Raw genomic sequence first — 12,642 nt, forward strand, 5'->3', positions numbered from 1 at the left:
CTTTACTTTAGTTTGTGCAGCTTGTCCTGTAGCAGATTAATGTTCCAGAATTAAAGTTGACAAATCCCAAACAAACGACTGACTGACACAGATGTATGCGTGTGTATGTGTGTTGTTGACATACATATTCAGTGTTGATTTGTTACACCGTGTGTACCTTCAGATTATTACTAGGCTTAGGGTGACACACACAAACACACATGAATTATTTATTATTTTTGTTCACATATATTTACATTTTACACCATGTTTGCTGCTATATTTACAGAGCAGAAAACATCAATTGGCTATGTAAGGATATGGTGGAGTAATGTCTACCTGAGTAGAGATTAAGTTTCTGTTATCAGAGCTTCTCCTTGCTTTGTCCACATAGCCCAGCCGTGCGTGCCCATAGTGCATGTTAGTGCATGCAAGCGTGCCCCACTGGTTAACTCACGGCCGCCACTCTGCACTGCTCTCATATGGCAGTTACTGCTGATAAAAATACATATCTATATAGATAAATGGCTGTATTTCTTAAGGAAACTTAAGGAGGCAAAAGTCCCGTGCCAAGTTGTTAATAACTTTTACAGTGGAGCAATAGAAAGCATCCTGAATGCAGCCATTACAAACTGGTATGGGATGTGTACGGCACATCCCATGTTTTTTTTACGTTTCCTTTCCTATGTAGCAAATTGGCACTATAATCTAAATTGCATTGTGCAACCCTGTACAGTGACAAACAAAAACCTTGTAACCTTGTCAGAAGGGGCAGAGCAGGTTGAGGGTCCGGCGATGGAAAGGCCGGAGCTGGTGGCTGGGGCAGCCTCGAGACGCCCGGCCGGTAGGGGAAGTGGCTACCCGGCTGGTGTCTTCGGCCTGCAGCTGCTCGGTCTCTTTTGGCCAGATCTACTCTTATCTGGCCTGATGTTACCAGGGGATGGGTGGCTTATTATAGGGGGAGGAGGTGACGGGGGTTCAGGGGATGGCTGCTTAACGCTGACACTCTATGACAGGGCTAACAGGGGATAGGGATGTCTGGAGAGGTGGGTAACATCAGGCGCAGCCCAGGAAGATGGTGATGGGTTTGGCGGAGGTGGTGAGGATGGTCCTACACCAAGGCCAGTGACCCTTGACCATTGTAATGGGAAAATATGTTATAGTATCATGTGAAGTTTTAAAGAATGTACAACTGGGAACACAGGCAGACACAGAACAGCAGTTTCTGCAGATGATTTTAATTAGTTTTGTATCCAGGTGTCTTGTTATCTTTTCCCACAAGGATGAGAAGTGAAGAGACACTGTTTCTTTGTTGGTAAGACAGAGACACACAGAGACAGAGACAGACTGTGTAGAGACAGAGAGACCTTGACTCCAGAACTGAATGTCCGCAGGAACAGACAGCCTGTGTCTGAAATATCATACTCCCCTTTGACGCATTATCTGAAGTTGTAAAGGCGTGAACCTTTGTATGCATAAATGATGTTGAATATTGCATTTCGTAGACGCATTCACGCAGTCTACTGAATACGTAGTTGCTGTTCTTTCTTCCCTCTTGCAAGAGAATAAACGGAAAAAGACAACTTTGAATCTTCTGATGACTTCATTCTTGATTTGTGAACTACAACTCTCTCCTCCCGATTAACCTAGAAATGTTCCACCACACCATCAATGGCCATTGGGTCCAGAGGGTAGAGACCACACCAACTGAACCCAGCCACCACCACTCTCCCATCCTTAACCCTCTGGTAGGAGTCACTTAGGAAAATTATTATCATGCCATCTGGGGGCAGAACTGCATTGCAACAGTGAGTTCAGGATCAGTTTGGCATCCGGTGTGTCTGTCCTGTGTTCAAACATCGGTTGTGGGGGTCTGTTGTGATGTTATGACGATATTTAGGACAATAAATAACTTTAGTCTTCAGAAATAATATGATACGATAAGGTTTGTTCTACATAAAATAACGGTGTCTATAAGTTAACAAGTTGGTTTGAGGTACCCAAACAGCCCTGACAGACGTTTCAACTGTGTATCCATCACTTAAAGCAAACTATTTCAACCATTCAGCTGTGCAAATCACTGTCCATATTGTATATGCCCATTGTTTGCACTAAAACTGTGTTCATAAGCGATTCAGTCCGATCATCAATACAAGAGAAACATTTGAGATAGTTTTACTTACAGTTTGCGCTGACTCGTCAACAGGGCCCTTTATAGATCGACCCGTCTGTTAGCATATGCTAAGCTGAAAATCTGGCTACATACGTACATGCGTTGACGGAGTCCTCTGAGAAGTGGCGTGAACTATGAGTTGGGAGACTCCCTGTACTTGGCCTGGAATAGATGACCATATAAAGAAATCTGGCACGAACTGACCAAAGTAAAAAAACATTGTTGGAACCGGTGTTCACAATGGTCAGAAGCCAGTCTGAAGCCTGATGGTTTTGCTCACAGGAAATACCGTTACCTCATTATTTGACACTTTGTGCACATTTAATATGAACATCAGACATTGTATCGTTATATATTAACGAATTATTAAATAAGAATACGCATAAAAGGTCTTCTTTAAAGCAAGATTAATTAAAGTAATTTCACCACAGCCCAAACAGAAGAAGAAAAAAAATACGCAAGGAGTTTGTTATGTCCACCAAATCAGATTCAAGTTTTCCACATCATGCATTTGTATTCCCGAACAAGGTGCTCCTTCAGCTCTCAGCTTTGCTGTCTTGCTCAACAGCTCTTCAACAGTCCGCCTGGCTGCTGCTGCTGAGACATGTGAGATTGAACCAACAGCAGATCTTTTATCTGCTGCTCAGTTTGCCCACACTCATCTCCCCTATCTCTGTTACGTGTCACTTAATGTCTTTGAGTGTGTAGTAGACGTGTTTCGGTAAAATCACATATCCCTCTCCGAGAGCTGCTGGCAGCTCGCAGCCGGTCCTTGGTGTCTCATATGCCGCCTTCAGTCTCTTTAGCTCTCTCTCCTGCCGCCGACACTTCTGCTGTGTCGTCTTCAGCTTCTTCCTCAGACTCCCCAACTGCTCCTCGAGCTGCTCCATGCGTTTCTTCTGCCTAGCAGAATCCTCTGCTGTGTAGTTGTGGTCGCAGGAGACTGCCACTGTGTCGCACCGGATTTCGGGCAAGCTTCTCGCTGGCTCCTCCTCCTCCTCTACCACCGGGTCAGAGGTCAGAGGCAGAGGGAAGTGGATTTCTGAGGGGAAGGGATTCTCCAGGGACTCCGCCTGTCAGACAATAAGCATACAGAAGTTCTGATGCTGCTTTCTTAACAAATCAAGAGGATAACATGAAGTTTAACAAATATAATTGTCTGGCTGACTCTCATCCACCACTGATGGATATATTTGTTCTTCTTTCATAAGAGTTCTATCTTTGATGACAGCATGCTCTTATTTTGAAACAGAACAGGAGTGGAAACTGACAACTGGAGCTTTCAAAGACTGGGAAAGGTGCTAAATTTGATAGTCAGATTATTAATATAGCAGAAAATTACTAATTGCCATGTAAAGCTATAGTGGAGTCTACCTGCTATAAATACATACACATGTACACATAGATATATATACATACATATAGATGCATATGTATGCATCTATATGTATGCATCCATGCATATATACATACATACATACATACACAAATATGTAGGATCTAAAGGAGCGTGTTTGGGTTATCAGCATTTAAGAAACTGAATTCTTGACATCAATAGAATTATTAATGTATGTAACAATTATTAATAACAACGGGGCACCACTCTGCGAACAGGGACCAATAACCAAGCGATAAAACGAAGTCTCATAATTAGTGGTCACTCATAATGTCAATAGTCGGGTATGACTACACATTCAGTGACAGTGAAGGGTTAAGTTCGTACACAAGGCTACTACATACAGTTTCATTACGCACAAGTAATCACAGACGACTGCTCCTTAAAGTATAACAGAGTTTATTAAATCAAAATAATAAATGATCAAATCAATTAATATTGCAACCAACAAACATTATCACACAATCTTATATGCCTAATACCTAAAGTCAAATGAATAAAATGGATGAGGACGTGTGTGTGTGTGTGTGTGTGTGTGTGTGTGTGTGTGTAAAAAAATAGCCTTTTCGCTAACTCTGGCGCATTTGTAGAAATGTTTTTATTAATGTGCACTGTCCCGTATCAAATAAACCAATAAAATTACACACACACACACACACACACACACACACACACACACACACACACACACACACACACACACACACACACACACACACACACACACACACACACACACACACACACACACACACACACACACACACACACACACTTTTTTGTGATTAATCGCATTGTTATGGCAAAGTTCAACAATGAATTATAAAGTAGTGTATTGCGCACTTTTATTTTAAAAGTACTGCAATATGAACAAAAGGGCAATAACATTTGGTTCACAAGATGCAGGTAGCATGTTTCATACTTATGTGAATATAATTCATACTTTGTTGGAATCTTATTCTGAAAACCGGATGTTCGTCTGAAGAAACCGGATGTTGTCTCACGTTAATCTTTCCGCTAACTTTCAAAGTCCTTCGCTCGCTCCCGATCTGTGCCGTTTAAATGCGTTTACCGTGAATTGCAGCATACAGTGCCTTGCATAAGTATTCACCCCCCTTGGATGTTTCATCCTTTTGTTGCTTTTATACATGAAATCATGGTCAGTATAATTTGGCTTTTTTGACAAGAATTTGCAAAAAAAAACCTCTTTAATATCAAAGTGAAAACTGATTTTTACAAAATAATGTCAATTAATTTAAAATATATACGGTAAAGTAAAGATTGCATAAGTATTCACCCCCTTCAGGTCAGTATTTAGTGAATGCACCTTTGGCTGCAATCACAGCACTGAGTGTGTTGCTCAGGGATCGGGCGTGAACAGCTCTTCTCAAGTCCAGCCACAGATTCTGGATTGGATTGAGGTCTGGGCTTTGACTTCCACTCCAGAACATTCACCTTGTTGTCTTTGAACCATTCTGTGGAGCTTTTGCTGTATGCTTGGGCTCGTTGTCTTGCTGGAGAATAAATCTTCTCCCAAGTCGTAGTTCTCTTGCAGACTGAGTCAGATTATCCTCCAGGATTTGGGGATATCTTTCTGCATTCATGTTCCGCTCTACCTTTACAAGCCTTCCAGGGCCTGCTGCTGAGAAGCATCCCCAGAGCACGATGCTGCCACCACCATGCTGCACGCTGGAGATGGTGTGTTTGTGCTGATGTGCAGTGTTTGGTGTTCATCAAACATAGCGTCTAGTCTACATTAAGCTACATTTTTTGTCTCATCAGACCAAAGAACCTTCTTCCAATTGACCCTGGAGTCTCCCACATGCCTTTGGGCGAATTCTTTCTACAGACTGACCAACACTGTCATAAAAACCTGTACGATATAAGAGTTATATAACTCAGTATAACTTGCGATGCGTGAACGTCAAAGGCAGAGAGCCAGTTATGCGATGAGCCTGGCTAGATTTAACGCCTGTTGTGAGGCCAGATTGAGCGTGTGAGCGAAACACTTCACATGCAGGAATCCCGCTAACTGAACGGCAACGGCCACGTTAGAAGCGTTGTCGGTTACAACTAGGGTTGGGTACCGAAACTCTGTGCCAATATGGCACCGGTTCCTATACGTCCGGTATCTACCGGACCGAAACGCAAGGCACCTTTCGGTGCCTGCGCCGATTGAAATACTTTTTTGTGTACTGCTCTAGTTTGGAGAACGTGAGACAGCAGTCGCCAGTCCCCTGAGATATTGTGCTGTTATAGTCACATAGGAATCCACTGCGCTTGACATCCACGCATCGCAAGTTAATGCAACTCTTTCTGCTGTACTCAAAGAGATTTCTCAACTTTAAGCTTCACTTCTCTGTAGAGCTTGGGCACGGCTGTGTCTGTGAAAAAATGCCACGACGGAGTCATATCCATGTGTCATACTCATGTCCTTCTTCCCTTCCTTGTTAAAAAATCCAAAATAAGTCCAGACGTCTGATTTAAACGCGGGTGGCACATTTCTGATTTCTTTCTCTGATGTCTCCATCTTTGTTTTGACCAACTTCCGACCAATCACGCTGACCCGGGACCTTTGCTGACCTCACCAGAAAACAACTCAGCACCATCTAGTGGACTGAAAAAGCAATTGATTTGATTTTTCTAGCAGCAAAAAGTTTATAGATTATATAATAAAAGATAGATACTTGGCTTCCGTGTATCGATACAATATCGCTGCGCAAAATATCGCGATACTATGCTGTATCAGTTTTTCCCCTGCGTACAGTGTAATACATTTGCATATATGCTTTGCATAGACTATTGTTATTCCATTCAAATAAATGATAAAAAAGTTGACATTTAACTTTCTATTTATCATTCCTACTAAGATGAACCTAGTTTTTCCATAGGATACATTAAATCAAGTAATCTTCTTCAAAACACAATTTTGGACCCTGTCCACAGCTATTTATTCTGCTATCTCTGAGGGCCCTCCTGGGTCAACAGGGTAGTTCGTACCAAAGTTAAAGCACAAACTGACACTTACAATTTAAATGAGTACAGAAAATCCAGGCATGAGCTACAGAGAGATACTCGTGTCCAGAGACAATACAGGGACAAAGTGCAGTCTGAATACCAGGGCTCCAACAACAGAGGCATGTTGTCTGGACTAAGAACCATCACAGACTACAAAAGAAAAAACAGCAGTGCTGAAGTAATGCCTGCAAATTTCCCAGATGAACACTTTCTGCACACTCATTGAGAACAACTCCCCGGTTGAGACGGTACAAATGGCCCAGGATCCTTGCCCTCTTATTATATCCAGGGCAGATGTGTGCAGATCCTTCAAAAGGATTAATCCACGCAAGGCACCTGGACCCTGGGGCCGAGCTCTTAAGGTCTGTGCATACCAACTGGCAGAAGTCTTTAATTCCCATATGTTTCAAGACGATCCCCACTGTCAATGCCCCAAAAAAGAACAAAGCCGCAACAAAGTAGCACTCACCTCCAACATCATCACGTGCTTTGAGCTGTTCGTCAAAATCTATATCACCTGTGATGGGAAAATATGTCAGTCTACTGTTTTAGGGTTACGGAATTTGAGTTTTAGAAGAGCAGGCACTAAAAACCTTGTGTCTTCTAGATCTGTTATCTTGGTGTCTGTTTTCCTGTGCATTATTTGTCTTCAAAGACGGCAACACAGATGTTTAGATTACGGTACTTCCTGATGAGCATCAGGGAGAGCATGACCCTCTTTAGGCATATATGATGTGTGATGGTTCACAAGTTTATTCCGTCTCTGCAATACTGTGACTTAACTCTTTGACCAATTCACAGTAACATCAAAGGAAGCATCTGATGTCTCCATAAATATTGTGGGACAAACTGATAACAAAGGGATTCGTAAACCGGCCATAAAGTGCCTTCAGGGTATCGTAAAGACAGGACACTGTGCTTCAAAGGAAAACATCTGCCTTGACATCTTTTATTATACCAGCATGCTGGCTGGGTATAAAGGTCCAGGCATTTGAATGTGTCATCAGAGCATCTCACACAGATGACGCTGATGTGTCTGTGAGACTGTGTTCTCTTTGCTTGCAAGCAAATAAATTGACTATTACAACTTTGATCGTTCATCCAGACTCTGTTTCATTTGACATTGATTTGTTAACACTTTAACACTCTTCTCCCGACTATTCACAGAAATATTCCACAACACACCTCCACCCTCCCAGACTCACTGGGCCCTCGTCCATTTACTTACAGGCCAAAAAGATCGACACAATGCCACAATGCCTTCTTCGACCAGGACCAGAGGACGCATATGTAAGAATGCTGTTCATTGACTACAGTTCAGCTTTCAACACCATTGTGCACTCCAAGCTCCTCATTAAGCTCAAGCGACCAGGACCGCGCTCTCTGTGATTAGAGCCTGACGGGCAAACCCCAGTGTGGATAGTCACATCTTCCACCCGGACTCTCAGCACTGGTGCCCCTCAAGGCTGCGTGCTCAGCACAATCATTAAAGTTGCTGATGGCACTACCACCACCGACTAGCTAGCTAAGCTAGTATGAAGAAAATCATTTATTTAATGTATCCCATGGAGAAACTTGGCAAATCTTAAAATAATGCTGAATAGAAGGCTAAATGTTAACTTTACATCTCTGAATTGAATGGAAAAACAAGCTATATAAAGAATATGCATATATGGAGAACCCCGATGTTTATCTTTACCGTTTATACTGTATTATTCATTTATGAGTCAATTTATGATATATTGTTATATTTTCCAAGTAATTCAGCCTAATCCCGCAAAAATATTGAGTCATGGGTTGGCTCATAGTATTGTCATATGCGGTATGTTATTCAAGGAAAACATATATAAAGAAAGAATGTATTTCGAATGATAAAGAAATGTCTATTATTTGATATATTGCAATGGCGATTTTCAGCTTTTTCAATGTCCTTTTTTACAGTTGGGTAGGAATGCTTTGATGCAGAACCAATACAACTGCTTTTCCAGTCATTATTTGCAGTTTAGTTTGTTGATTGATATAGTATGAACAAAAAGATGAATGCACGTAAGAGGTTTTCCTGTTCTAAAAGTTATAATGCGTTGCTCTGTTCCTCTGGTCTGGTCTAGTGAGAATCGTATGTGCTCCCTCCACCTGTGCCCACCTCTTCCTCTCACCTATGCCACTAAATATACAGCCCTGTGCATCTAATAACCACCACCAAGTGTCCTAAATAATACTGCTAATCAAAATATTAGAGGGCTACTACACACAGACCCCTACTTTCTTAAGTATCAAGTATTGTTTGTTCATATAGGTTTGGTTACACGTGTAGCAGAGCCACTCTTGTAAACAAACGCCTTTTGTTTTACCTAACATAAATTATGAAAAAAACATGGTTATGGTTAGGGGTATCCTAAAAACTAAAGCCTTTTTTTGGGATTTGTTCCTCTACTACAGCGGTTCCCAAACTTTTTAGGCCGCGCACCCCCTTCTACATCCCGACCGGGTTCGCGCACCCCCCCCCCCCCCCTTAAAAAAAAAAGAAGCAACAGAGCCTTTTAAGCCTTCATAGCCGCATAAGAATCGGACCAATGAGAGAACAGTTTGCTCGCGCGTGGCATTTGTTTACAAGATTTAGTCCGCTGTTAAATGTTGCAGTGTGAACACAAACCGAACAAAGGAGCAACTGCAACAAAGCAAACGAACTGAAGGTGTGAAAACGCCCTGAAACACTGCAACAAAGTTTCAATAACTTTCAGTGACACAAGGCGTCACTTTTAAAGAGCAATACGGATCGCGAGGGCACAGGCTCACAGGCAGATTATCACATTTAATTTACAATTAATGAGCGACTAATGTAGCCAGGATGTCTTCGGACAAAGCATCGATGCGGCGCGACACAGTGTTGTTGGACACCGGGATCATGTCCAACTTTTTTGCTTCTTTCTCCCCAATCATACATTCCACCATCTCTCTGGCAGCTGGCAAGCTCACGTCTTCAGTGATTGTGTGCGGTAGCCCCTTTCTCGCTATTCTGTAACCAGATATGAAGCCCGTAGTGCGTCATTTATAGACCCAACACATGAATGAGACTCCAGTTGTTTTTGGCTGTTTTGTAACTCCTCCAATTTGGATATAAAGAATGTAAGGGGCTTTTGACTTGCACTGGCATGCTTGGTGTTCAGGTGGCGACGTAAATAAGAGCTTCAGACTGTTAGCCAGAACCTCACTGCACACCACGCACTGTGGCTTTGGGCAATCTGCGTTGCCAATCCAAGTGAAGCCCAGACACAGATACTTTTCATCATATTTCCTCTTTTTTTCCCCAGTCTGATGCTCACTCTCGTTTCCTCTTTTTTCACCTTGACTCCGCGATGGGCCGATGTGCTCCCGATTTGTCTGTGCTATCCCTTCCTCCTTTTCGGTCTCCTCCGTCTCATCTTCCTCTGACTCTGGCTCGATTTCTTCTCCCGGTCTCTCCCCAACGCACCTCTCCGTTCCCCTCGCCTCCGATTCCTCTCTCTCTCTCTGTCCCTCTCCTCTTTTACGACTGATAGCTTCAGATGTCCCACCTGACAGCTTTTAAATTAAAATTACATTTTTTTTTTAATATTTAATATTATTACACCATCAGACCGCCATTACACTTTTCCTCTCGCGCACCCCCTAGAGGCAGCTCGCGCACCCCCAGGGGTGCGCGCACCCCACTTTGGGAATCCCTGCTCTACTACATATCATAGCTGTCAGAAATTCCTAATATCTCTGAACGTGAAATGCAACTGGCTGATGTGAACATTTTTTCCCACTCTGCAGCTTGAATGATATGAACATGCAAACTAGTACTTGAAAACAAAAGACCCATCATTAATCTTACTCGTCTTTGCTTTTCCTACAATGATGAGTCAACTATTTTCTTCCATCTAAACTGTTAATGTATTGTTCGTAATCTAAAATGTATTTAGTCATTTAGGTTATTAGTTACACCTGGCAGTTCATAGGTTGCTGTACTGACAGATGAGTCGCCAACTTAATTTCGTTGTATGTTTTTACGATGACAATAAACATCCTTATCCTTATTTAGTTAGAGAACGTATCTCTACTTAAGAGCCAGCTAATGTGTAATCCTTTACCTGGTCCAAATCAAATGAGTGTGGACTGCAATGGAAATGTGCTCAGTTGCTTCACCTTGATGTTGAGGTTGAAGAGCGACGGTACAGCATTCTCCTTCAGCACTCGGTTGTTGCACTCTCTCTTGAAGCAGTCTTTGGTGAAGTGCTGCGAGCAGATGTTACTGTACTTTGTTGGCTTAAAGTTGTTCCTCCTCATCGCCGCCACCCATTTAGCACTAACATCTGGGCGTGCCAGAGGAAACCTGTCAAAATGAGAAATATATCTCTTTGATTACCTCAAGATTTGTGCCTTCTGTAGTATTTATTGTATCACTACCACCATTAATCAGGTCCTAGTCTGATTATCATTTAGGTTATTAAAGAAGTTAACTTTCTGTCAAAATTGTTAGCTACAGCATGGCCCTGTCAGAGGACATCTAGTCACAGAACTCAGAACTCGGCTCATTCTGCTCATACGCAGAGTGTAGCCGGTATGTAGGTATGTTTAGTTCTTAAATGACACAAATGTAACAAGTAAATCCATGATGTATACAACTAATATAAATTAACCATAAACATGAAATATCAGATGAAATAATCAGCATTAAATATATCTATATCAATAACCTAGATAATTAACAAAAGAACAGGTAAATATAACTAAATCTATGATTTAAATACACATACTGCCATCTAGTGGTAGAACGAGTGAACATTTACTTTGCGTGTGCTTACCGGCTACACTCTGCGTTCACTAAATCAAAACAATACAGTGGACAAAGAAATATCAGTGCCAACAGCAACATTTATGTGAACACAAAAACGACTTTGATTAAACTATATCACGAACTGTATTGCATCAAACAATGCACCAATTCATTGAAAAGTTGATTCTTACTGTGTACATGGATAAATTAAATGAAATCGCTGCTACTAACACAATCCCATCGGCCCAGGATTATTTATTTATATCAATGAATGTATTTTCCTCTAATGTTACCCTGGTATGTGCTTGCATCACAGACGTTAAACATTTCTTGCACACGGTCATTATATTGCCTTCACTTTTATTTTGAAATATTCTTGTTCCGGGTTACCTGTTGTGCTCTGCGTCTCGTTTTAAATGAAAAAAACAAAAAAGGGATTTGCAAAAACGAAATACGGCTCGTTATTTGACTTTGGTTTTTCTGTTTTTTAATTCAGAACCAAAAACGGAAACACGACCGCGCATTTCCGATTTCGGTTTGAAACGGAAAACGAAAAATATTTCCGTATTTTGGTTTTTCCGAATTAACGGTAAAACAGATGACTAAAACGTACACGGACCGTACACGGACCCAACTAGCACACATGCATTGTTTATTAACTTACTTGTGGAATGAAATGTCTTTGTCTTTATGGTAGCGGTTCTTACAGCCGTATGCTGAGCACGTCTGAACCATGGCGGCTGCCCGGACGACACCCACTGACGCCCGGACCTTTACTCCACGAAGCTCCGCTGTTGCTCCTCCTCAACGTGGATGTATAGTTCTTCACCCTTCACACAGCCTTCACTCACTGCCATTAAAGATCATGGCGGCGGAGATTGGGTGACGCGAACTGTTTTCGGATCTGATTGGGCAGAAATCGCTTACCATATCTTCATGTAACACTCACACAATCACACTAGTAAGGAAGCGCATTGCACTCATAAATGAAAACAAAAGTTAGACATCAGGTAGAAATTATGAGTTACTGTTTCGTGATAGAAAACACGTGTAATTAAGTAGAAAAACATTCATAATCTCACAATTACCACTTTTCAAAGAATGCTTGAGTTTTATCTTTTATTTGCTATCTAATTTGATTAGAGATTATTGAAATAATGATATTCAACCTGATCATTACAATGATTCATGTTATGGACCAAAAATGTAATACATAGAGTATACTAAGAAATTCTTTCAGAAAATGTGTGTACCTCGACAGTAATTTAATGGGTTTTG

At 41.6% G+C, this 12,642-nt stretch overlaps 1 protein-coding gene across 1 annotated transcript; it reads right to left on the reverse strand.

Annotated features, from left to right (window-relative positions):
- Window positions 1–1,212: 1,212 nt before the first annotated feature.
- On the reverse strand, window positions 1,213–12,152 carry thap1 (THAP domain containing, apoptosis associated protein 1). Its single transcript, XM_079289781.1, has 3 exons — window positions 12,029–12,152; window positions 10,734–10,920; window positions 1,213–3,225 (listed from the first exon to the last, which is right to left on the reverse strand). Exons 1-3 carry the CDS (start codon window positions 12,097–12,099, stop codon window positions 2,836–2,838), a joined length of 648 nt encoding a protein of 215 aa, XP_079145907.1. The 5' UTR covers window positions 12,100–12,152; the 3' UTR covers window positions 1,213–2,835.
- Between the last annotated feature and the right edge of the window lie 490 nt (window positions 12,153–12,642).

The sequence above is a fragment of the Melanostigma gelatinosum genome, assembly GCF_949748355.1.
Source record: "Melanostigma gelatinosum genome assembly, chromosome: 18".
NCBI classification, from domain to species: Eukaryota; Metazoa; Chordata; class Actinopteri; order Perciformes; family Zoarcidae; genus Melanostigma; species Melanostigma gelatinosum.

Bases quoted from the DNA above. Each gene is read 5' to 3' on its own strand.
- thap1 (XM_079289781.1), bottom strand. From the start codon at position 12,099: ATGGTTCAGACGTGCTCAGCATACGGCTGTAAGAACCGCTACCATAAA. The intron at 10,921-12,028 runs GTAAGTTAATAA...TCATTTTGACAG, and splicing joins AAAGACATTTCATTCCACAA to GTTTCCTCTGGCACGCCCAG. The intron at 3,226-10,733 runs GTGAAGCAACTG...ATTGTCTGACAG, and splicing joins TCTTCAACCTCAACATCAAG to GCGGAGTCCCTGGAGAATCC.